This window comes from Staurois parvus, unplaced genomic scaffold (genome assembly GCF_062004578.1).
Source record: "Staurois parvus isolate SC_StPar_1 unplaced genomic scaffold, SC_StPar_1.0 ptg000608l, whole genome shotgun sequence".
Classification (NCBI taxonomy): domain Eukaryota; kingdom Metazoa; phylum Chordata; class Amphibia; order Anura; family Ranidae; genus Staurois; species Staurois parvus.
The window spans coordinates 1,254,699-1,282,392 of NW_028318404.1; the positions used below are offsets into that span (position 1 = coordinate 1,254,699).

General features: G+C 42.4%; 1 protein-coding gene across 2 annotated transcripts in view; it reads right to left on the bottom strand.

Annotated features, from left to right (window-relative positions):
- COL27A1 (collagen type XXVII alpha 1 chain) overlaps positions 1-27,694 on the bottom strand; it is a 592,361-nt gene that overhangs the window by 156,598 nt on the left and 408,069 nt on the right. For both annotated transcript variants that reach the window (XM_089692938.1, XM_089692937.1), the window contains exons 35-37: positions 27,296-27,349; positions 27,057-27,110; positions 18,282-18,389 (exon numbers count right to left, since the gene is read on the bottom strand). In XM_089692938.1, coding sequence (XP_089549064.1) covers positions 18,282-18,389; positions 27,057-27,110; positions 27,296-27,349 — 216 coding nt within the window. The remainder of the gene's footprint in view (positions 1-18,281; positions 18,390-27,056; positions 27,111-27,295; positions 27,350-27,694) is intronic.

The window sequence follows — 27,694 nt, forward strand, 5'->3', positions numbered from 1 at the left end:
ATTGTAAGCATTTCCCAGGGTCACTAAATAGCAAATGGGATCACTTAAAAGGAGAAATAAGTGGTGGTAACTCCTTGATGGAGATACAAATTTAGTGAAAGAGAGAAGTCCTTGGATAAGGATCTCAGTCTCATGATAATCTTTTAGACTATGTTTTTTACTTTGAAGAGCAATTTAGGATTAACAAAAAAAAATTATACTCACCTAGGTGGATGTCTCCCACCTCTTCTAAGACTGAGAACTGACCAATCAAAGACCACTGATTGCTCAGTTCTCAGCCTTCAGTGAGATGAGAGCCTGTGACTGTCTGTCACTGCTGCGAACAAGGCGGAAGCGGCTGGCTCAAGCTCTCAGCAGCTTGCTGACAGGTTGAGCCAGCTGCTGGTTCAGGCATCTGGGCAGATCCAGACTGTAAAGTAAACTGACTTTAGTCAAAGAAAAAATTCTTTGGACAAGGATTCAAGTCTCAAGAAAGTCTTTTGGAATATGTCCTTTTTCAAATAGAGAAGATTTGGATTAACAAAGACTGACTCACAAGAGGGTGAGCCAGCTGCTGGTTCAGGGATCTGGGCAGTTCCTGACTTAGTGACATCAGTTGACAGTGGACTTTAACCCGCTGTCAGCTGAAAATGTGTCACAGGAGTGCAGAACGAACTGCACTCCTGTGATCCACAATAAATTTTATTGTGTTAAATTAATTAAAGATCAAATATTTGATTGTTTCAAATCTTTCAAGATTGTTTTGATTGAAAATAATTTTGATACAAATAAAAAAAAATTAATTCAACTGAATTTTCTGTTGGGATGGGTCATCCCTTGCTACCAATCAATGTCTGTACAACCAGCCTGTCGGATTTTCCTTGCTCGATCAGCTATAGCCAGTAGCGCTGAACAGTGTATTCTGGAGGGGGGGAAGTCTCCCTGCTGTCAGAATACAACGGCTTAACGGGGAAGAATGGGTCGTTTTTTTTTCATTTAACCCGCTGGTTAAGTGAAAAAAAGACAAAGGACAGCCCAGTATAATCCCTCCCATTCCCAGCCTTCTACAGTGTTGTAGCAAGTACTAGTAGGAGTAGATCAAAGGAAAAAGGGCTGGGGAAAGAGTCTTTGTCCTTTAATGTACTGCAAAAAAAGGATTTTATGGCAAGGCAAAAATCCTTTTTTTTTAAGCATACATTATGGGACATATGTTGAAGCATTCAGGTACACTGGGATGCCGAAAAGCAGTCCAACTGAGGGATGACCATCAAAGTAAAGGAAAGGCTAAGAGGCATACAGATCCTTACGACCAAAGTGTGAATCAGCTGAGACCTGAACATCCACCTGGGGTGAACAGAAGACCAGGTGGCAGCCTTGCAAATCTGAAAAAGAAATGCCTGAAGTTGAAATGACAAAGAAGCACTAAATGATCTGGTGGAATGCACTTTGACAGGGAAAGGTGGAACCTTGTTCTTGAGATTATAGTCTTCAAATGAGAAGTTCAAAATCACTTGGCAATAATGGAAAGTGAAGCAGGTTGAACCCTATGGGGACCTTCAGGAATGACAAAGAATCAGACTGCTGAAAGGGAGCTTTAGTTGAGAGACAGACTCGAACAGCATGTACTACATCCAGAAATCTCCTGGATGCTTTGAAGTTTGCAACGAGATGGAAGAACAATGTCCTAGTTAAGGTAAGAGAAAGAAATCACACTGGGAAGAAAAGAGGCCTTGGACTTTTAAAAACCTTATCTTTGTATAGAAAAAGAAAGGTTTGTATTTAAAGCTGCCAACACAGAGACTCCTCTTGCAGAAGTGATGGTGAAAAGAAAGGAAACCTTATGAATAAGGGTAGGCAGAGAAACGTCCAATATGTACAAAGGGGCAGTTTCTGAAAAACTGTCAGAACTAGCTTGAGATCCCAGATAATTATGGGGAATGTACAGAAGGAAAAAGGTGTGTGACAGTGTACGAAGGCCTTCACCAATGAGTGACAGCCAAGCAGTCTCTGAAAAAGAACTGCTAAGGTTGACATTGACCCTTGATGGTACTCAAGGCCAAAATATTAATCCACTCCAGTAGTGAGAAAAGTCACGATTCCACAAATACAGCACTTTTTAGGATGGAATTTACTTGCCTTGTACCAAGAAAAATATGCTTTCCAGGTGCAATGGTAGACAAAAATTCCATTCTCTAGCTTTCAAGAGCACAGGGGGATAAGCAAATCTTACAGGCCCTTGCTCCTCAGGAATTGGACTTCAAAAGCCAGATGGTTAATCCCAGTGACAGAGAAGTGAAGTAGTAAACTGGTCCTTAGAACAGAAAATCTGGACAATCTGGGAGAGCCCACAGAGATTCTGCCAGTAGCCTGACAAGGTCTGAGTACCATGTTCCCATGGGCCAGTTTGCTGAGATGAGAATCACCTAAATGCCATTTTAACTTGATCCTGGGGAGTAGGCGAGGAAGCAGTTTCAGAGAAGGAAAGGCATAGATCCTGGGACCAGACAGCCTCAAAGGCCAATAGATGTCCTCCCATTCTGAAAAGTGAGGGCACCCCCTCGTTGTGAGGAAGACATGCGTGTGGATTTTGAGGATTTGGGGACTAGATGGAACAGACTTCTAGGCTTTGCCTTGGAGTACAAGGTGAAATCAAAGGAACTTTTCCTAGCCCCAGGAGAAGAGGGTTTCTCAGATGAAGATTTTGACTTATCTTCTAGGGCAAAAAGGTACTCTTACCCCTGGTGACTTCCTTGATAAAGTTCTCCAGAGATTTGCAAAATAGGCATCCCCCATCAATAGGTATACACATTGGACATTTCTTGCACTGATGCTTTGCGCCATGTAATTACAAGGCTCCTGATTTTGTAGCACTTTTCTGTGACTCAATGGCAGAAGGTGGGCCATTAGCACCCTGGGCTCCAGTATATAAGCTGAGTGATGCTGGGTCTCATTCAACCCGGAAAAGCAGCAAGGTTGGATTTCTGGATTGGTAAGTCTGTGCTGAACACTATTGGAGATCAGGGTAGTAAGGCTGCCAGAGCTGATGATGTTTACATTTTTTAAAAAGATGCTGGGGCCTGTGTTCTTCTTGCCAAAGCTGAAGTTTAGCTTTAAAGTGTAGTCAGCAGTACCTTAAAGATCTGTGCTTAACCTCACCAAACTATATGGTTCTTCAATTTAATTCAACAAGTCTACTTGAAGCTTGTCAAAAATTTGTGTACACATTGCTCTTATACAAGTACACAAATATATCTTTATCAATATGTTTTTTTCCTACTAAATTCAGCAGAAAGGAGCCCTTTACAATGTGTATAAAACATGTCTAAGACATGCACATCTGGAGTAAATGTAGCCTCATCCTTCTGCTCACAGACCTTAATGCCGACATTTTTATGTCCTTTATAGTCTTAGCAGACTTTTCTTCTAAAAAAAATATAAAATTGTAGCTGTGGTCATTTCCTTACAACACAGAATCCAATGTTGTGCAACTAATTCAGCTACCTAGCCAAAGCTGGCAAAAAATAAAAAAAATCACAGGTTTCCCATTATTTGGCAAGCCTGATCTTTAAAGGAGCCCTGTAATAAGAGAAAAAGCTGACCACCATGTGAAAATACCAGCTGGCTTTTGGTCTCTGACTTTACTACTATGAGACACTGGCCTGGAACAAACATGCATATATTTAAAACAGAACTTTTGAAGTACATAATGTTAAATCCAGAGGATCACCGTGACCAGAAACTACTAGAATTTTTAGAAGGAGGTCGGCAATGACAGTTCCTATATTTCTCTCAATACATACATAATTTAATATCCTTAACACAGCCATAAACTGACAGAATCACCTTGGGTAGCAACCAAGTAAAATAATGGCATGTGGTTGAAAACCCAAACATGCAACATTCTATGTGACAATAACGCAAAAACCACATGAAGGCAGCATCTTTGTTGGGAATTGGTCCCAAAAGACAAGATTGCTAACCATTTTGTGCTACCCATAAAACAAGAATGTTTATCAAAGTGTATGTCTGGGCAAAATAACAAAAAATATATACTCAGTACAGCTCTGCAATACATGCATAGTTCCCCGTTTTATCCCTTTAAAAAGGCATTAAGCACACAAACATACTTGACCTAGTTGTCTTGACAGAAATCCAGTGAGCTATCAATTTTCTCTTTGGGCTAATGTTTTCTAGAGGGAGAGAGGGGGTCTGGAAGTAAATTTGGGTAATACCTGGACATACCCTTTAAGTACAAGCATCTACATGCTACAGCCAGCCTCTCTCATTTTTCTATAACCTACTCTAAAAAAGTGACAGTTAAAAATAAACAGTCTGCTATAGACAACAGCTTTTTTATTGCTTTATATAATATCAGTCTACTGTCACTAAAAAGCCACACTGCATACAGTATAATCAGTAATGTTTCTAAAATCCAATAATGGCCTAAGCTCATCAGTCCTGCCTGTAACATTGTTTGTTTTCTCTACGCACTATTTGAAGACTGAAAGTCATCTGGAGTAAACAATTATTTCTTAGAAAGCTAGAATAATCACTATGGTTGTGCCAATGAATTGATGTTTTCAGGCAGCAAGCATGTGGACCTTCAATGGAAAAGGAAATACTGTACGATATGAGTAGCAGGCACAAAGCACAAGGTGTGTGCGAGCCTTGCTCCTCTAGGCACCTCCAATATGAGATGTTGGCCACGGTCTGCTTGTAAAGAGAGGGATTCCATAATGCAGGCTCGAGTTTCTCACACACTCTAGGATGACTTTCCTGGAGCGGATACCCAATCTCTGGCTTGTCGTGAGACCAAAAATTTACTCTGTAGAGCTGCTGGATCTGAGCTTAGGACTCAATGCCAGCTGGCTCTGTTGCAGACAATCCAGACAGCCGCTTAACTCTGTAATAGCCATCCTCCTCCAAATTCCAAATATACGGGAGTAAGATTTTGCTGGACGCATGCATAAAAATCTTACAAATGAGCGCAGAGAGGCCACTCCAGGTGGAAACATGTGAACAGTTAATCATGAGCTCACCACTGCTGCCTTGTTAATCAATTGCATGAAGAGAACTGAAAAAAATAGGCGCTGTGGGAAATGCTCTCAGACAAGCACCTTAATGAAGGTGCATCTTTATTGGGTGAGATAAAGTAGCAAATATAATAAAATTTTACCAGCCTGAAGTGGACAGTGTGACTCCAACGGACGGCGCGTCCGCTCTGAAGGGAGCTGAGATTGGAGAACGCTCCTGTCGACTTCAAATCACGTGGTGTCACCGTACCGGCGTCCCGGGTGGTGTCACCATGGCAAGCAAAGGCAGTGTCCGGCATTGGCTTCAGCTGGGAGCATGTGTAGGGTTACCAATAAATAATGTCTCACCCAATAAAGATGCACCTTCATTAAGGTGCTTGTCTGAGAGCAATTCCCACAGCACCTATTTTTTTCAGTTCTCTTCATGCATAAAAATCTGAAGGTTTAAATCTCAATGAGTAACACAAAAAATAAGCTGAAATTAGAATACTCTGCAAAAAAAAGTGTCCACTGGGTGTTCAGCCCTGGTTCACACTGAATGCAACTTTGAAATCGCGCTACATCCACACAGTTGGAGTTGCACATATTTAAACAGTTCCATAAGCACAAATAGGGTGCGACTTGTCATGCGCTTTGGAACTGTCAAATCGCATGATCAGTTGCACCATTGTGAACCAGGGCTTAGACCTTGTCATAAACTGTGGACCTTCAATAGAATTGCTCCAATGTGCATCTTACAGAAATACCAGGTGTACATTGTCCTAATTCCAATAAATGCTATTGAACTCTAATAACTTTTCAAAACCAAGTGCCACTGCCTTGCCTCCCACTGGTGATGTCCACCTTGAATTATTTTCCTTCTTTAAGCCCCCCAGGTACATCTGTTCTTTCCACATGTAAGCCCACCAGGTACCTCTACTCTGTTCCTCATGTAAGCCTTTACAAGCACCTCAGATCTTTCCAATCAATCAGAGCATGTTTGTTACATTATCTGATATATAAATAGTAACGTAAATATCTGGGCATAAAACACAGTTCAAGCCAAGCACAGAAACATACCTGTTGATCTGCCAGAAAAATAGTGATTTCTGTTTGAGCCGAGCACTCTAACACTGCTGCGATGATATCCCAAGCAATGTTGGCAGCTCTGCCCCATTCTCTTCTGCAGATCAAACAGGAAGTTAGGACCACACTGGGCTTCTGGAAGATCAACAGTTATTTTATTGTACTTACAGCCTTTGTAAGAGAACATTAGGAAATATGATTTTTGCCTCACCCAGAAAATTTTTTTCTTGGAGTACATTACAGGCTCTCATATGTCTTAGATCTTTGTGTTATGCAGCTGATTTCAGGTGATTGGACACCAGGGCAAATATTGGAAGGAAAGCCCTATATAACACTTCCAACTTCCTGTATGCAAAAGAGGAGTGGACCATAAAAAATAGATGGGTGGGGGCCCATGTTCTGCAATGTAGTCCAAGAAATTTTTTCAACTGTACATTACAGGCTCTTCAAGTCTTAAGACCATTGGGACATCCAAAAGTAGTCCAACTGAGGGGTGAGCAACACAGAAAACTAACATCAACAGGCCCACATATCATATGGGTAAAGGAATGGCATAAAGGAACTTAGAGACCACTTTGAAGTACCTTGCAACCTTAACCATGTGAACAGAAGACCAGGTGGCCACCTTGCTAAACTGAAAAACAGATGCCTGATACTGAAAAGCCCATGAGAGGTAAGGATGGAATCTTATTCTATAAACTGTAGGCTCAAACAATGTGAAGTCACCTGGAAATAATGGAGCGGTAAGGTGTCCCCTGCTTGGAACCTTTAGGAATGACAAAGAGTGAAGCTGACTGCCTAAAAGAAGCTGCAGCAGAAAGACAGACCTAAACAGCACGTAGCACATCAAGTGGAGAGAATTTTCCCAGGATGTTTGTAAGTAGGATATAGAGAGGGAAGCACAATTTCTTAGTTAGGTGGAGGAAAGCAATCAACTTAGGAAGAAAAGAGACCTTAGTCCACAAATACAACCTTATCCCTATTTAACACTAGGAAGGACTCTTTACAGGATAAGGCTCATAACTCAGACACTGACCTCAAAGTGGTTGCAACAAGAAAGGCAACTTTATGAGCAAGGAGATAAGGGGATAAGGGGGTACTACTGGTAGGTTGAAAGGTTGGTATTAGCAAAGCCAAAAGAACCAGTTTGAGATCCCACAGATGTAGCAATGAGAAAAATTATATGTGTAAGGGTAGACAAATCCCTGATAGGTTCAGAGGGTGGTCTTTGCAATGTTGACAAAACAAGACTGAGATCCCACAGTGTCACTAAGCAACATTCCATAGGAATGCTTTAAATAAAAAATGAGGGGCAATAGGCTTTTGGAAGAAAATGGCTAAGACCAAAACCCAACCTTTGAGATTACTCAAGGCCATATAATGATTTTGACTAGACTGGATAAAACAGAAATAATCAATGAGAGAAGTACTTCCTAGAATGGAAATTGCTTGCTTTCCATGAGGAGAAGTAAGCTTTCCAAGTGTAATGGCAGACTTTGATAAGTCCATTTCTTAGTCTTTAAGAGTGTAGGGATGACCAGTGCCAGTAAGCTTCTATTCCTCAAGGCCTTGGCTTCAACTGTCAAGCTGGTAAAGTCAGCAACTGAGAAGCAAGATGGTATATATGTCCTTCGGACAGAAGATCTGGACAAGCTGAATGGGCCCATGAAGAGTCTGCGAAAACCTATGTCTGAGGACCACATCCTAACAGACCAGTTCAACACAATTAGGACCGCCAGGAAGCTAGCACCTTCTGGAAGCCAGGAGGTCCAGATCCGTCATTTCTCATCTGTGACAGAAGGTTGAACCATTCCCTGAAGTCCAGATATTGATGACTAAGGAAGACTGTCTGTCAGTTTTTCTGCACCTGGGATGTGCATGGCAGTCAGAGCAAAATGTGACTTGCAGAAGCAGGGATATTCCAACTATAGCAGGGGTGCTTACAATTATTGCTGCAGAGCAGAATTGGTTAAGCCTTCTGTGATTAGTTGCAGTAGGAGCTGGATACACAGGCACATTAGAGAGGATCGCTGTATAGTATGTAGGTAGAGGCATGGAGCAGATGACCTGGCCTGTGCACTGGGAAAGGGACTGTGCAGGTACGGTAGTTCTCCTGACCAGAGCCCCAGTGGGTTATGGAAAAAATGTGCCAAATTTAAATAGTGATGTGACCAAACTGTTTCCACTGCTGGATGTGACCTAATGTGTCGCAGCAAGTGCTCCACGTTAACCCTTCTATGACTGGAATGACAACACACTGGGTTCCAAACAGGAAACAACCCTGCATACCACCATTGTCTGCGGTTTCTCCCAGGTAGGCAATATTGGAGAACCAAGCCCCATCCAGATCTATTCCCCCCTGGTGGGGATAATTCCTGAGAGTTCCACTAGTGGATGATCCACGGGCCTGGTATAGCACATGTGGCTGATTCATGTTGCACTGCGTGCCTAGGTGAATGCCAAAAGTAGGAAACAGTGCTATAACCAATAATATAGGTCTGCCATGCATCTTCTTCCCGGAGGGGTCTTGGTGCTGTCCCCCAAGGCTGTGCCAAGGAGTCAACCAGTCTAGAAGTTGTAAGAGAAGCTGCAGTGGCTATGTAGCAACAAAGGAATCTTGCTAAACATATTGAGAAAAAAGGCAAAAAAACATAAAAGGGAACATAAAGGGGAGTTTCTCTCATAGTAGAGAGAAGACATCTGTTCATAAAAGGACACTAGCAAAAGCTGAGGCTTGATTAGAGTGGTTACATAAGGGCTTTCTTTACAGCTTAGTTGTACAATTACCTGAAGGCAACCGTATAACCCGATGGTTTAAGACCCAAAGACCCTGTGCCCTGTAATGTAGGATTAAGAAATGTGCATATTATGCCTCTGCAAAAATGAGGTGGCATTTTTGTATGCCTGCGCACAATGGAAAAAAAAACATGAAATACTGTATATCTCTATATACAGTATTTAATGTTTTTTTCCCAGTTTGCCCAGGCATACAAAAATGCCACCTCAACACTTACCTAATCTCTAAAATACTGTATTTTCCCCGTAAATGCCTAATCTGAGTGAAAAGGCACCAATGATGCCAAGTCAAGCTATTTCGCAAGCAAGTACCACTGGATACTTCTCACTGGCGTCTGCTAACTACCAACCTTTGTTGCATCAACAGAAGCCCTGTGTTCTTCACTTCAAACTCCGATCAAAATACACTTTGTCAGCAACAGATCATTGGTACACAATGAGCACGGTAGGTGTGCACATTACCTGCAGACCTAGAGCCTTAATGACACATGCAACCCAATAGTATCTTTTTTGTGTGTAAAGGGTGCTGGGGTAATACATTGTCACTTACATATAAACAAACCACAATAATTACAGCTGTGCATCCACTGGGGTCTGTGTGAAGTTTTTCTTGTACTTTCTTGGTGTCTGCATTAAATCACAGCAGCCTGTAACATCTCTTAATAAACTGTATGAGATTAGACACAATTCCTGCGGTGAGGAGAGGTCAGATGACATCATGCAAGGCTTTAAACTGCAGATTCTTATATTAAGAGGACTCAAAGGCAGACGTTCAATAGCACTGTGAGTTCTACAGACAAAGAATACTCCTCCAAGACACAGGGAAGATGGAGAAGTTACTGGGTGCAAACCACTAAAAAGCAGTGGCAGAGCCATTGCAGTGGGCCATAAGCATAGCAATTATAGCATACAGATGAGCTTGTGGATCTTCAACAGATAACAGATCACATAAGTTTGCTGTATGCCTCAATGGGGAGGCACCGTCCTTTCAATGATTGTTTTTGTTACATTTACCTATAAAAGTGGTCATCTTAAAATGTCATCTTTGTTGTAGAAGGAATGAGCAGCCGCACTCTGATAATGTCACAACATTCACAGCTTTATTCCACAAACCACCCAACCAGCTTAATCTTAGAGATGAAAAACTTAATTTATTAATGTGATTCTGTCATGCCGGCTTTAAAGATTAGAAAAAAAAAATCCCCAGCATGAGGTCTCCCCCAATCCATACCATTCAGGGCATTTGGGTCTGGTATGGATTTTGAGGGGAACCTCACCCCCCCCCCACCAAAATCCATACCAGACCCTTAGGTTTGGTATGAATTTTAAGAGGAACCCTATGCCAAAATTAAAAGCAAATTGGCATGAGGTCCCACCCAAAACCCATATCAGACTGCTATTCAAGCATGCTACCCGTCAGGTCAGGAAGGGGTGAACGGGGAAGGGTGGGGGGATGGGGACAAGAAAGTGGCTCCCCACCTCGAACCAAAGCAGGCCACATGCCCCCAACATATATGGGGGGAGGTACCTTGGGGCAAGGGGATTCCCCACCGACAGCAGAATTTAAACAAACAAGTGTCATCATAAAAAAACATGGATATGGATTTTGAGGGGAACCCCATGCCAAAATATAAAAAAATAAATAAATAAAGCATGGCGTTAACCCCCAAAATCCATGCTGGATCCTTATCTGAGCATGCAGCTTGACAGGCTAGAAAAGGAAGGGGGGAGGAAGAAAGCGTGCCTACACCCCCCCCCCCCCAAAGTACCCTGGGCAGTAGTTGTTGAGGTCTGCAGGGGCTAATCTTTAAGCCCCACAGTCCTTTATTTGAATAATTTACCATCTGCACTGGGAACCAGAGTTGTCAGTCAGTGGTTGCCTAGCAATGGCAAATGTTTATTTACCGTAGGTGGAAACAGGAGCTTACAGTCACTGAGAGGCAGAAAGTCGCATATACATTTTTTGTTTGTTTTTTCGTGGCTGCTGAGGGTCATCATGATTTATGTTGGATTGACTTTTGGGGGGGGGCATAGTTTTTTTTTTCAACAAAGAACTTGTCACAAACTGTGTTAGTGTTTTTATTTGTGACACTTTTTTTGGTGAATGAGCAGTGGTTGTATGCACGCCATACTCATTCACATGATGGGGAGGGGGCGGTTATCTGGGGCCCCCTTGTCAAAGGAGGCTTACAGATTCTGATAAGCCCTCTGTTTGCAGTCTCCCACAACCACAGCCCAGGGTTGTGGCCCTTGTGCCCTTAGACATGGGGACAAGATGCTGTGGGGGGGGGAGCCCCCCTTGGCCCAAAGCACTCCCCCATGCTAAGGATATGTGGCCTGGTATGGTTCAGGAGGGGGTTTCACTCATCCGCCCCCTTTCCCTTTTCCCCCTTGTGTGCTCGAATAAGGGTCTGGTATGGATTTTGTGGGCGGGCCCCACACCAATTTTTTTTACATTTTGGTGTGGAGTTCCCCTTATTGTCCATACCAGGCCCTTTGAGTCTGGTATGGATTTTGGGGGGAGACCCCATGCCGGTTTTTTACATTTTGGCATGAGGTTTCCCTTAAAATCCCCTATGCTGTTTTTTTTTTTTTCTTTTTTTTTTTTTTAGCCATTTTCCCTCCAGAGATTTACCCCCTTTCCTGACCAGGCCATTTCCCCACAAATAGAGCTTTCTTTCGGTGGTATTGAATCGCCTGTGCATTTTTTTTTTCTTGCGCTATAAACAAAAAAATGACCAACAATTCTGAGTAAAAAACAATATTTTTTACTTTTTGCTATGAAACATGTCCAATAAATAAAAAATCAAATTTCGTCATAGATTTAGGGAAAAATGTTTTCTGCTAAACATGCCTTTGCTAAACAAAATCCCAATACGTGTAAATTAATTGGTTTACCTGAAAGTTATAGCATTTACAAATGGCGGTATATATACTGGAATTTTTTTTTCCTACTAGTAATGGCGGTGATCGGCGACTTATAGCAGGACTGCTGAGGGCATTCTGACACTGGGGGGGAACTGACTTGGTGTCAATGACATCCCCAGTGACACCAATACAGTGATCAGTGTTAATAAAAAGCACTGACACTGTACTGACACTGGGCAGGAAGGGGTTAACATCTGGGGCGGTCAAAGGGTTAACTGTAAGCTGTTTCACATTATGTGCTGTGTGTATGCTTCACTGTAAGCACACTGCTTTGTATAGCTCTGCTAGCAAAGCAGTGTGCAGGAGCTGACGGGAGAGAACTGTATTGTTTACATACAGTTCTCTTCCCCGTTGGATAATACTCAGCGATCACTGGGTGCCAGCAAATAATCACTGGCCGGGACCCGGTGATTGACAGCCGAGGCAACAAGCATGCAAATGAAACCATTGAAGTTCATTTGTTTCATTATAATTTATTTCTGATTCGTTGAAATTTGTTACTGTTGTAATTTGGAAATTTGGATTTTGATTCAGAACAAATGAACCACACGTCTAACAAGAACATACCTTTAGTAAAGGAGGTCAGTGGTTATGGCTGTGCCTCCTAACTACACGGGCCTGGAGATAGTTGCAGCATCTGTACCCCTGGTAGATAACTTCATAGCAGTGTTACACAGTGAATGCTGTATGCATGTAGTACAGTATGAATATATGGAATTTGTCTTTAGTTATGACATCACCAATTCTAAACCTTCATTAGTTGACCATAAACTTCTTTTGGAAAACATTACTAAGCTACAACTAGCTTCTCTACAGTTTATACAGCAATCTACTATGGGTTAAGCTGATTTAGATCATCATGAACTCCTGCCGAGTTAAACTACTTTTAAATTTGCTAGTTTACAGAGCTTATACATGTGAATGGCTGCATGCAGTGGACAAGAGCTGGACTCAGAGGGCCAGGCCAGAGACATGCAGATGCTGGAGGAAGAAGGGGAGTGGGGGGAAAACAGCTGTTCTCCCATAGTTAATGCAATATCAGTACAGCTGTGATGAGCTTCTGATGTCTCATTCAGATGGTACTTGTCTGTCAGCAATATGACTCTTGATGAAACACCTTCGTATGGTTATTGGACTGTCTATTCTTCCTAAAAATCATTAATGGTGTTCCAGATTTCCACTTAGAGTTGCTAGAGATCAGATTCTCCTGCTCAGTGACATTTATGGTTCCAGGGAGGAGATTTATAATAAAAGACAGAAGGGTTTATGTATATGGCAGGGACCACACTACTTAATGCTGTTTGGTGACATGAGGCAAAAAAGCACACTCATTTGTTTAAAGGAAACCTGTATGGAGAGGAATATGGAGGCTGCCATTGCTGACCTCCCAAAAATTCTAATTGCCTATCTCAGGCTGCAATGCCTTCTGATACACTAAACTGAACCAAGCAAGCAGATCAGGAATGTCAGAACACACCTACTTTCACAGTTAGAAATGGCAGGGAGGCAGGGCAATTTTATAATCACAGGGGACTGCCACTATTCTGACTGTGATTGGGCAGACGGAACTGCACACTTAACTGAGGCTTGTCATTTCCTGAACTTATTGCAGGACAATTTCATGATTCAATGAAGTGGAAACCCCAATTAGAAATAATGCTCTGTTAGACCTACTAATTTCAAACAACACAGAGCCGATTGCAGTTGTGGAAGTTAGGGATATCTTCGGTAACACTGATCACAGAGTAATTACGTTTGCTGTAAATTATAGGAAAGTGAGACGTGGGCAGGACAAGAACATTTTAAAAGAGACAACTTTACTAAGCTGCAGTCCATACTGCATGCTACTAAATGGGTTTAAATTCTTGGCCAAATAACACTTAAGAAGAGTGGGAGTGTTTTATGGATATAATAAACAGCATTCAATAGTGTATTCCACTGTGCAACAGATTTATAGAACTAAAGTTAAACATGGGTGGCTAAATACTAAGACAAAAAGGCATATAAATGAGAAAAAAAATATCTTTTAAAAGATATTGGCATATAAAAACCTAAAAAGAACGCAATAAGAAATGCAAGGGCAGCTATAATGGATTATGGGAAACATATTGCTGGAGAGAGTAAAAAAATGTTTTTGCAAATATATTTTTAGTAAAAAGGCTAGTCTAGAGAATATTGTCCCCATAAAAGACGATTGGGGAAGTTGGTCAAAAGTGACATGGAGAAGTCAGCCTAAATACATTACTTCATCAGTTTATAGGAACAAAAAGGAGGGGTATGACAAACAAGTCAGTTGTGTTAATAACACTGTATTAAATGTACCCTTAAGGCTGACTGAAATCTGTGTTCAAAAAACAAATAGAAAACTTAAAGAATAAGTTCACTTTTGAGAACATGTTACATATTACAGCCAATTTTAGGGTGGAATAAGTAACATGTTCCCACTTCTGCAGCAACTGTCCGCTCAGCTGCATCTAGTGACAGCTAACGGGGGATCGTCTCCACCAGCTAGATGTCACTATTTGAAAAAAACACGGCCGAGTGGGGCTCCATTTGCCTGGACGGGTCATTCATTCACGGAGTTCTATGAATGACAAACTACAAGTACCAACAGCTTTTGCAGCTATCTGCTTGTAGTTCTCAGTGAACTACCACAGTGCTGTTTGAGCGCTGTCGTAGTTCATTGTCTCTTCCTGTCAGTTTGTGTCTGTCTGCCCATACAAGGTACGAGCAGACAGATACACTGACAAGTCTGCAGGAGTCCTGCATAACAATCGCGATCTGCTGATCGTGGGTGCAATGCTTTACAGGCTCCCAATAAAAAAAAAAAAAAAATGCTAATTTTTTTATCTGCAAAAAGATGTGCATTTATTATTTTTTTAAAAGGTGAACTTATCCTTTATTGTGAATAAATCCCCAGGACCAGATGATTACACTAGAGAGTGTTCAAAGAACCTAGCCATGTTATTGCAAGACCATTGTTCCGAATTTTTGAAGGCAACCTTACTGACTTGAATGGTACCAACAAATTGGCGAAAGAAAAACATGGTACCAATATTCCAAAAAGTGCCTAGATATATACAGTACCTTGAAACTACAGACCAGTCAGCCTAAGAATAATAGTGAAAGGGGAAAGATTTATACAATCTGAAGAGAAACCAGAGTATGCCTAACATCAATAGAATGTAAAGTGTTGGAAGGAATGATAAGAGACTCTATCCAAATTTGCCAACATAAATGGTATCATTATTAGTAAAAAAAAACATAGATTTATGAAAGACCGTTCTTGCAGACCAACCTTTTAACATTCTATGAGAAGCCAAGTTGTACTGGATGTAGTGAACATAGATTTTGCTAATATACAAAATTATATATATCTATAGATACATATATGTGCCGCGCTCCATAAATCTATAAAAACTCATATGCAAGTGATTATAAAAATGATAACGTGAACAAAATTAATGTGCTTAAGAACAGTGCAACATATAGTGCATTTTAAAATAATATTAATCCAGCACTCAAAACACTTCCTAAATAGTCCTCTTTGTGCTTGTATAATTTTTCAGTGACAAATTCGGTGTATAGTGCCACACTTCCCGTGCTCTATATATAGGTGTGCGCTCACCTCCTTAATTAGCCAGACAAAGTGGCTAAAAACACTTTTTGTCCTATCAGGACGGAGTGGGAATCTTCATATTATGTGCGTATTTCCATCCATATTCTGCCACCAGAGGTCTCCCTCCTTCCACACTTTAGCCTCAATGGGTGGTTTAGAGATGTTAAAGATGGTATTTCCTCCTCCCAGTACACCATGTAAGAAAGAGCCAAGATAGTGCCTTATCCTTCAGAAGAATGATGCAGCAAAGTCCAGTTGCAGTGGCCCGTGAAGATAATTGGAACACAGCTTCTCATTGGAAAGAACTGTGGTGTGGTACTGGAACTCTGGAGTCAGCCTATCTGCTCTGTGCTCCTTTTGGGGTTTTCAATCCATCCACCAGGGACCGAAAGTGCAGATGGCGAAAGAAACAGCACTTTAATACCACTAGGGGTATACACCATCCAAGGAAAGCTTTCCTTGGATGGTGTATACCCCTAGTGGTATTAAAGTGCTGTTTCTTTCGCCATCTGCACTTTCGGTCCCTGGTGGATGGATTGAAAACCCCAAAAGGAGCACAGAGCAGATAGGCTGACTCCAGAGTTCCAGTACCACACCACAGTTCTTTCCAATGAGAAGCTGTGTTCCAATTATCTTCACGGGCCACTGCAACTGGACTTTGCTGCATCATTCTTCTGAAGGATAAGGCACTATCTTGGCTCTTTCTTACATGGTGTACTGGGAGGAGGAAATACCATCTTTAACATCTCTAAACCACCCATTGAGGCTAAAGTGTGGAAGGAGGGAGACCTCTGGTGGCAGAATATGGATGGAAATACGCACATAATATGAAGATTCCCACTCTGTCCTGATAGGACAAAAAGTGTTTTTAGCCACTTTGTCTGGCTAATTAAAAAGGAGAGCGCACACCTATATATAGAGCACGGGAAGTGTGGCACTATACACCGAATTTGTCACTGAAAAATTATACAAGCACAAAGAGGACTATTTAGGAAGTGTTTTGAGTGCTGGATTAATATTATTTTAAAATGCACTATATGTTGCACTGTTCTTAAGCACATTAATTTTGTTCACGTTATCATTTTTATAATCACTTGCATATGAGTTTTTATAGATTTATGGAGCGCGGCACATATATGTATCTATAGATATATATAATTTTGTATATAGTGTATGTTTTGCACAGATAATGAGTATTGTGTAAAGTGTTGATGCACCATAATTAAGATTTATAATTTAGTTCATTTATATATTACACTAGGGGAGTATCACATTTTGGCTCACAAGTATTATCAATTGTTTTTGTCAATAGATTTTGCTAAGTTATACAGTACCACACATGTGAAATTTACAAATTAGGGTCTACCGCAAATTCTTTGTACATGGATAGTAAACTAGTTACATGAGTCATGTCCCGAGAATAATGGTAAATGACAAATTTTCTGAATGGTCTAGTGTTGTGAACAGTGTGTCCTGTGGCTCTCTCCTGGGACCAATTCTGTTTTACTTGTTCAGAGTTTCTAATAGTACCAATCGAATCATATTTGCTTTGAAGTCTGAATATATGACTGATGATGAAGCAAATAGAAAGCACGTAGATTGCAGACCACATAAATCAGGAAACAGACCTTCCCAATGAACATATGGGGAGATATGTGAAATCTAGATGAAGTTGAGTACACTAACCTGCGATTAGAGTAAACTAAGTATTACGTATTCCTGACTTAAAATGATATTAAAGGATAAATTCACCTTTGGGAACATGTTACATGTTCCACCCATTTTTAGGGTGGACCATGTAACATGTTCCCACTCCTGCAGCAGCTGTCTGGTACATTTATTTATTTATTTTAAAGGTGAGCTTATCCTTAAAAGGCTGATTTTCAAACATGTCATACTTACCTGTTCTGTGCAATGAGTCTGCACAGAGCAGCCCTGATACTCCTCTTCTCAGGTCCCCCACCGGAGCTCCTGGCCCCTCCCTCCTGCCCGGAGAGCAAGTAGCTTGCTATGAGGACACCCAAGCAGGCTTGCTCCCAAGCTGCTGCTCCGTCTGTCAGACACAGCGGATCAGCCCCACCTCCGCTCTCTCTTCATTGGCTCACTGGCAGTGATAGTAGCTGGAGCCAATGGCTCCCGCTGCTGTCTCAGCCAATGAGGGGAGAGAAAGCCCCGGAGTACAGCTGCTCTCGTGCACATCTTTAGATCAAGATAGTGCTCAGGTAAGTAATAGGGGGGCTGATGCACACTGAAGGTTTTTTAGATAACCATAATGAAATATAAAGTAAACATTAAGCTTGATAAGTGTGAATATATCCTGTATGCTTACAGCTTTCCATTAATTGCATCCAACTGTGTCCTTTCCATTGGGCCTCTACCAACTTATTTATGACTTCTTAGGGCCATACATAAATATTTGAGGGCAAAAGATTGTATAGTATGATATCACAACACAACATACAATACATACAATAATAACATGACTGTCAGTAATATATAGAGCGGCCTCTTAGGGAAGAGGATTTCCTGCGAAGGTCAGTGCTGCTCCTGGACCTATACTGTTGTAGTTACAGCACAGTTCAGCATAGATAAATAAGACTATAAATCTGTCACTGGTCAGGGAATGTAATGGTTTTCCCTATGCTGGAAAAAGATGATATTGGGGGAAAAAAAAGGCAAAGATAATTACTGCGAATGTGGTAATAAAGATGTACAGTCATCTTTGGCTAATGAAGTAATCTCCCTTTTCTGAAAGTTTAAAATGATAAATTTTATCTGAACACTTTGTAAACACTGGTGTTCCTTAATAGTAGAGGAACAATGCAGAGAATGTCTAAGTATAAAAGAAAACGTATACTCACTCTGACGCCTGGGAGACCACTGAGACCTGGGGGGCCATCTTTTCCGACCAATCCAACTGGACCCTTTTCTCCTTTCTCCCCTTCTGGGCCTGGTTCACCCTTCTCCCCCTATGAGAAGTAACCAAAGAGAGGACTGATGTACATTTCAATATACACAGTGACTTGCAAATGCAATTTTATTTTTTTTTGGGGGGGGGGGGGGGATAAAGCAGGGAAGGCTTAGGACAGGCCAATCAAAACTGGTTAAAATACCAGGGCTGCATCGTGGCCCTCTGGTTGCTATTTCTCTGCAAAAAACAGCTTATCTCCAGTTGACAAGTTAAACTTCCTTATGTCATGGTCAAGTGTCAGGCTCAGAGACCAGTAGCTATAGTAGCAGAAAAGCTCCCACCAACCAGCAGGATGGTACATAAGCAGGTCACCCTGGCAGATGACGTGGGTTCACCTGAGTTACGGGGTCTAAGCACCAACTGGTATTCACCAGAGCTCCTGATGGTGGAGATGGGTTTTGCTGAGTTGTAGTACCAGGTCGCGGTCCTCAGGATTGCCCCACCAGGAGGTGAGCAAGCTAGGGTCCAGTAGCAAGTAGGGAACAAACAGAAGCGTAGTCAGTAAACAAGCTGAAGGTTGGCAACATGTGGTTGCAGGTTGGGATCAGGCAGAAGCGTGGTCGAGGAACAAGCCAAAGGTCGGTAATGAGTGATAGCAAAAGTACAGATGGCAGCAGGAGGGACAAGAGTGAGATATTGGCTGGAGAGAGCACAATAATCTGGCAAACAGGAAGTGCAAAGACATGGAAGTTCAGGAATCAGGTTCAGGAAGTTCAGGAATCAGGAAGTTCATAGGAGGAGTAAAGAGTTCAAGGTTCAGGAGAAAACAAGGCACAAGGCAGGATTATCTAATGCAGCGGTTCTCAACCTGGGGGTCGAACGACCATTTCCCAGGGGTCGCCTAAGACCATCGAAAAACACATATTTCCGATGGTCTTAGGAACCGAGACACCGCTGCTGTCTCTGGCGATGTGTGGGCGGGATGATATGCTGCCCCTGTCACCGCCTCCTCACCGCTGATTGGCCACCGGAACTGTAGCTCAGGAGAGGCACACAGGCGGCCAATCACCGGCGAGAAGGTGGAGCTTGGAGAGGAGGAGCCGAGCGGCAGCGCGCGGAGATCGAAGAAGATCGAGGGAGCTGCAGGAACGAGTGAAGAGAGAGGCCAGAGAAGGAAGACAGCTGACAGGTAAGTGCAAATTTTGCTGCTGCAGCCAGGTATGCAGGCTGTAGATGGGAGAGGGAGAGAGCGAGCCCAGGCTGGAGCAGGAGTCAGCAAGGTAAGTATCATTGGTGTCAGTGGAAGGGATAGTGCCCCATCATTTGTGTCACTAATACCAACGATGGGGCACTATTCCTCCCCCCACTGACACCAACGATGGGGCACTATTCCTCCCCTCACTGACACCAACGATGGGGCACTATTCCTCCCCTCACTGACACCAACGATGGGGCACTATTCCTCCCCCCACTGACACCAACGATGAGACAGTATTCCTCCCCTCACTGACACCAACGATGGGGCACTATTCCTCCCCCCACTGACACCAACGATGGGGCACTATTCCTCCCCCCACTGACACCAACGATGGGGCACTATTCCTCCCCCCACTGACACCAACGATGGGGCACTATTCCTCCCCCCCACTGACACCAACGATGGGGCACTATTCCTCCCCCCACTGACACCAACGATGGGGCACTATTCCTCCCCCCACTGACACCAACAATGGGGCACTATTCCTCCCCCCACTGACACCAACGATGGGGCACTATTCCTCCCCCCACTGACACCAACGATGGGGCACTATTCCTCCCCCCACTGACACCAACGATGGGGCACTATTCCTCCCCCCACTGACACCAACGATGGGGCACTATTCCTCCCCCCACTGACACCAACGATGGGGCACTATTCCTCCCCCCACTGACACCAACGATGGGGCACTATTCCTCCCCCCACTGACACCAACGATGGGGCACTATTCCTCCCCCCACTGACACCAACGATGGGGCACTATTCCTCCCCCCACTGACACCAACGATGGGACACTATTCCTCCCCCCACTGACACCAACGATGGGGCACTATTCCTCCCCCCACTGACACCAACGATGGGGCACTATTCCTCCCCCCACTGACACCAACGATGGGGCACTATTCCTCCCCCCACTGACACCAACGATGGGGCACTATTCCTCCCACTAACGCCAATGATGGGGCACTATTCCTCCCACTGATACCAATGATGGGGCACTATTCCTCCCACTGATACCAATGATGGGGCACTATTCCTCCCACTGACACCAATGATGGGGCACCATTCCTCCCACTCATACCAATGATGGGGCACTATTCCTCCCACTCATACCAATGATGGGGCACTATTCCTCCTACTCATACCAATGATGGGGCACTATTCCTTCCACTGACACCAATGATGGGGCACTATTCCTCCCACTCATACCAATGATGGGGCACTATTCCTTCCACTGACACCAATGATGGGGCACTATTTCTCCCACTGATACCAATGATGGGGCACTATTCCTCCCACTGACACCAATGATGGGGCACTATTCCTCCCACTGACACCAATGATGGGGCACTATTCCTCCCACTGACACCAATGATGGGGCACTATTCCTCCCACTCATACCAATGATGGGGTACTATTCCTCCCACTCATACCAATGATGGGGCACTATTCCTCCCACTGATACCAATGATGGGGCACTATTCCTCCCACTGATACCAATGATGGGGCACTATTCCCCCCACTGACACCAATGATGGGACACTATTCCTCCCACTGACACCAATGATGGGACACTATTCGTCCCACTGACACCAATGATGGGACACTATTCCTCCCACTGACACCAATGATGGGACACTATTCCTCCCACTGACACCAATGATGGGACACTATTCCTCCCACTGACACCAATGATGGGGCACTATTCCTCCCACTGACACCAATGATGGGACACTATTCCTCCCACTGACACCAATGATGGGGCACTATTCCTCCCACTGATACCAACGATGGGACACTATTCATCCCACTGACATCAGTGATGGGGCGTTAGTCCTCCCACTGCAAAATTACAGTTACGAAGTAGCAACGAAAATAATTTTATGGTTGGGGGTCACCACAACATGAGGAACTGTATTAAGGGGTCGCGGCATTAGAAAGGTTGAGAACCACTGATCTAATGGATCAGGCAGAGTGTTGTCCAGCATTCCCAGTAGCTCAGTAAGAAGAGTTACTGCCAGACACAGCAGATGTCCCAGGTTCAAGTCCAGGCCCTGACACCTTACTACTTCAGAGAATGTTTATGGCCCATTTTATTGGAATTAAATATTGGAAATTGCAATTTTTACTATGGGGTCTATTTAACAAGGTTTCATCCAAGCATCACACAAAATAAATCTAATGTAAACAATGCATAAATCTTGAGTAAACGTTGTGTGAATCTTGGGTGGAAGCTTTGATAAATAGACCTTTAAAATGCTAAGCTACAAAGTGGAATTGGAATAATTTTTTTGATTTCTGTGCCTTCTCACAGTGAAAAACCATTCCTCCCATTCCCTGAAAGGATGTTACAAGGCCAGGAATTAAGGGAAAATCTCCCTAATGCGGTTACAGATAGAAATAAAAGCCTGGCAGACATCTTAACTCCTCCCCACTAAAAAAAATATGGCTGAATTTCATGTCTCAAGCTGCATAACCCAATTACACCAATCCATACTTTCATGCTAAATATCTATAACAGAAAGCCCTATGAAGAGCTTCTTATTTGTGTTTTTTTCTCTGTTCAGAACGACAACCTGAAGAGACACAAAATCAATACATTCTGGTGAAAAGGAATAATGAACAAGTCAAGTCCTTTCTTTATTTTTTTACTGCTAACTTCCTGTTAGAGGGTGGTCCCATTGTATGTAGGAACATAGCCTCCTTTTCTTGTTGACTCCTGAAATAAAATATGGACTATGGGATTTTGTAGTGTGCACAAGGTAGTGTACATGGCCAAAATTAACATGCACTGTTCGTTCTAAACAAAAAAAAGTGAGGGAGGCAAAAAGAGGTTCAGATGGTCACAGGGATGTAACAAGGAGGCAGAAACCTTGTTTAGACTTGTGGATAGAGAGCTGCTCAGCACATGCACACTGGCATGCCCCCTGGGGAGCGCAACTGCGCAATCCTGTGCTCGTTATCCGGTAACTGTGAGCTGCCACGGTATCATGTGATCACTATGACCAATTATAGAGATCACATAATTACAATGTAAACAAGACAGTCATGAATTGTTTCCACTGTTGTGAAGCTGTTTGGCCCTACCCGACACCCTGTACCAAGTGATTAGCTGTAGCCAATCACAGCATGTCAACAAGAAGCAAGCTGTCATGAATGGAAAGCCATTCAGAATAGTTATACTATAACTATTTAAAAAAAAAAATTCTGATCACCCACCTAAAGTGGTACAGTGACACTGAACTGCTCTGATGACAATATGTAAAAAAAAAAAAAAAAAGTTACAAAAAAAAAAAGTTTAAAAAATTGAATAAAAAATGAATTTATCTATTTACATACTGTCACCAGTCAGTATCCCTGATCATGCCACACCAGTTTGCGTTTGACACAGTTCCCCACACACTGTTAATGTGTTGTAAGGTAAAGTCTACAGGCTTGGAAAAATCGGTATGTGAATGGATAGAAAACTGGCTAAAAGATCGTATTCAGAGAGTAGTGGTTAATGATTCATACTCTGAATGGTCTAGGGTTGTCAGTGGTGTACCCCAAGGTTCAGTTTTAGGACCCTTACCTTTTAATATATTTATAAACGATAAAGGGTCTGGGATTAAAAATATTGTTTCAGTCTTTGCAGATGACACCAAGCTGTGCAGTGGAATAACGTCCTTACAAGATGTCTCCAATTTACAAGCCGACCTCAATGTTCTGTTCAATTGGGCAACTATGTGGCAAATGAGGTTTAATGTTGATAAATGTAAGGTTATGCACTTGGGGGCAAGGAAGCTAAGCAAAATCCACTCTTGTATTAAAAGAGGTATAGACTCCAGAGAGAGATATATTACCCCTGTACAAATCATTAGTAAGACCTCATCTAGAATATGCAGTTCAGTTTTGAGCACCAATTCACAAAAAGAACATTGGGGAACTGGAGAAAGTACAGAGAAAGGAACCTAACTGATACGAGGCATGGAGGAGCTCAGCTATGAGGAAAGATTAGAGGAACTGAATGTACTCTCTCTTGAGAAGAGGAGATTAAGGGGGGATATGATCAACATGTATAAATACATCAGTGGTTCACACCTTTGGTGTGAGAAGTTTGCTAGGAGGCTGTAGTTTCCAACTTCTCATTGTAGTTTGCAAACTTCTCACACCAAAAGAGGACAACAAGAGAGCAGGAGGGCAGAGCTGTAAATATTTGGATCAACTCATAAATTTGGGTTTTGGACTCGTCGAGTTGCCGTCGCTCGCAGGCTGTAGTTTCCAACGTTCTCTGTGGTTTTCAAGGCAACGAGAGAAAACACAAGAGGTGTGCGTGGTAACAGTGAAGTTCCACAGCATCTAGCTACGAATGGCGCTCGGGGTCCGCTGTACTGAGGAGTCTTCACAACCTCTGTTATCGGCGTGTGGAACTCAGACCTTTTGATGTGAGCTGGCTGTATCATACTAAATCATCCCTGAGGGGTATACTGCTGCTTCTTCCACTAACCTGTGAAGGGGATATCACCGTTGCGGACCAATACTATCCTGGGGGGGGGGACCAGACCGTGTACGGTCACTCTTTTTTTCTAACAGGCGTTTTGGACATTGGGGTTGCTTCAAGGAGGTGAGGGGGAATTCAGCCGTTTATGAATTAATTCCTTCTGGTTGTCATGCATATTTAACTATATCACCTGCACTTTCTGAGTCATTGGATCATTTGGAGTTTTATTAGCACCTTTGAACTTTATTTTTCTGGCCAATTTTTATGCGACACTTGTTTCGAAAAGTAGTTTTTTTGAATATCACTTTTGTTGTGATATCACTTAAATAATGTTTGATTTTATTTATCAATTATTTTTTGTCTTCTAATCACTGCACTTGTCACTATTGTGTGATCTTTTAATCCCATATTTAGGGATTCACGGATCTTTTTTCACTACTTTTCACTATTTTTTGGCTAATTTACAGCCTCTGTGGTCTCCATTATTATCAGTGCGATAATTGATCCCATATTTTAGGGATTCACCTTTTATGTTGATTATTATAGTTCATCATTATTGGAGTCCCATTAGGACTTTTTGACTTATATTCTTGTTTATTTCTTTCACTGGCATTTCTTCATCTATACATTATCAATTCACTTTTTTGTCCCACTATGGATCCCCTAGTGGATCAGTTCACTTTATGATCTGTGAGTGATTGGTTTGTTGGTTGTATTCACTGAATTGCACTGGTGGCATTTATTAGTCACTTATAAGTTTGGTACAAGCCATTTTGGATGATTCAAACTGTTTTATGTGCATTCTATTGTATTTTACACATTAACCTTAGGTTCTCATCTGTGCGGATGGTGCTGCTGCGGATCCGCACGAAAATCCATGCTGCCACACCACCCACACAGAGAAATGCGGACCCGCAGGTGGGTGCCATTAGTTCTAATGGCACGCTGCCCGCACTGGAAAACGCAACCGTACTGGGAACCGAGGTTCCCGTGCGGGCTGCGTTTTCCAAAGAAGTGCAGGGACTTCTTCTCTGCGTGTCATGGGCACGGGAGTCCATTCAAATGAATGGGCTCTCGTGCCCGTGCAAAACGCGGCCCGCCTGGCCGCATATATATGAACCGGGGGTTATTGTCTATTGGTATGCTACATCATTTACTGTTTTATTCATCTGATATTTTTTGGGATAAGCTAGTGTCGGAGTAGGGTAGTATTTGAGGTAACGCGGCACCATTTTCTTTATATTTTCCTCAAGAAATGAGGACATCAGTACATCAGGATTGAACAAATTTCAAATATATATACACCATAGTTTATAGACTCTAAGTATAACACAGACTGGGTTATGTTTTACCAAAGAAATGTAGTAAAATACCTTTTGGCATAAATTTATGAAGAAAGATTATTTATTTGCACAATTTTAAAACAGAAACTATGAAAAACTTGTTTTTTTTTCAAACTTTTGGGTATTTTTTTCACTTATATAGCAAAAAATAAACAACCCAGTAGTGCATAAAGACCACCAAAAGAAAGTTCTATTTGTGTGAAAACAATGATAAACATTTCAGTTGAGTACAGTGTTGCATGACCGAGCAATTGCCAGTTAAATGTAGCGGTGAGGGGGCACCGCCTGTCAGTAGCCTCTGAAGCGTAATCTGAATGTGGATTGGGCTTCAGAGGCAAGGGAGAGTTAGACACACGTATAAATCTACCCTTACTATGTCTTGTATATTTGGACTTTTCTCAAGACCCCCTGTTGTGTCCTGGTATATATCAGCTTAATTAATGAGATGGCTGTTCACACCATTGGATACTAATAGAAGATACAGCACCTCACTTTATATGTATTTCCAAAGACAGAGAAAATGAATGCTGCACCTGTGGCCAGAAATTGCTACCCAAGGCACTGAAGATCAAAAATGTACAAGCAATTCAAGGTCACTGTCTTCTCTCAATGCAGAGAATATGGAAGGCTGCCACTGAAATATTCAAACATACTATTCAAACATACCTGACTGTTACGTTCATCCAAAGTCTTCAATACATTTAAATTGCTGACCCAAACCAAGAAGGAAGTCCTGACCTTCCTCTGAATTCACTGGTGAAAATGCTTGTTACAAGTTAGTGATTCTGAAAGTATTGATATCTGGATCTACTAGTTTCAGAAGGAGGTCAGTAATGGCAGTCTCTGTTTATTGTTACCTCAGAATAGGAGTGATTTATCCAGACCAAGAGAAGAAAGGTCTACCAAGGGCCTAGAATAGGAAGAGTTTAAGCATATTCATGAGACTGATAATCTTGTGAATATGTACCTGGCAGGCAAACTGTAAGCGCAACCTTGGACATCCTTTTTCCTTACTGCATTTAAACTCCAAGCACAACTATTTGTTGTTGTGCTGAGAGGGGAGTTAGAACCTCTATTAGATTTTTATTAATGTTTCTATAGTCTTTCCCTTACTTCCTGTGTGGTGATAAAGACAGGAAGTGAACAAAGGGTCTCCACAGGGCACAGGCAGTAATAATGTTTCTAAAGTAAGCGTAAAGGCGAGAACCTCTATCAGGTTTTTATTGCTTTCTGCACACTGGGAAGAGCTCCTGAGTTCATCTGGGGTCACCAGGACAGGAAGTGAGGTGAAATTTCCCCAACAGGGACAAAGACGACAATAAGAACCTGACAGCAGTTAAAGCCCTTCCCTGTTTTACCAGTAAATAAGTAAATAATAGAAAAAGCTTAGTTTAGAGATAGGAGACACACTTTAATAATAAAGCATGATGGCTCATTAACCATTTCCATGACAGAACCCATAAGCCACTATAGCACAACTATCCTACTGCTCATCTCTCAGCTAATATGAGGGCATACCCAACATTCTCTTCAATTTGTATCCAAGGGAGGTAAGCTCTTGCACCACAAGTAGTTGGTAGACCTAAAGGATATTGTACAAAAAGACTGTAAAGGCATATGGTTGGATTTATATCCATATCCTACCTTCATTCCATCGGGACCCATCATACCGTTGTCCCCCTCCAGGCCTGTTTCCCCCTGTAAAAATCAAAGTTTTAAAAAAAAGAGCATATTTATGTATAAATATTTAAAATACCGGTAGTAATAAACAGTAGTACAAAAACAGTACCAACAGAGCACCTATTAAATACATTATTTATCCGTTATATTTTCAGAATCTGTATTCTGGTTCTGGTGACTAAAAAGTAGAATGGTATACTCACTCTCTGGCCTATCAGTCCTTGTTCTCCTGGAATCCCCAATGGGCCGATATCTCCCTGAGGAGAACAATAAACGAGATTTGAGTGACAGAAATTACTTTTTGGTTGTATCAATGTCAGCTCTTTTTCTATAGTACTTTGACTGCTTAGGACCTTCCCACCCAGCCTATAGCAGATTGACAGCCGGGCGGGACACTCGCTATTGTGACTGGGCATCATATGATGTCCTGTCAAAAGCAGCCGTGTAGCGGCATGATCTGGCACCAGCTGTGTCCACACAACCGATGATTTATCACTACACCGGCCCATTGCCAGTGTCATGTGATCACTGTGACCAATCACAGCAGATCACGTCGATTGTATACAATGGATGATTTCCTGTCATGCCATTCATTGTATACA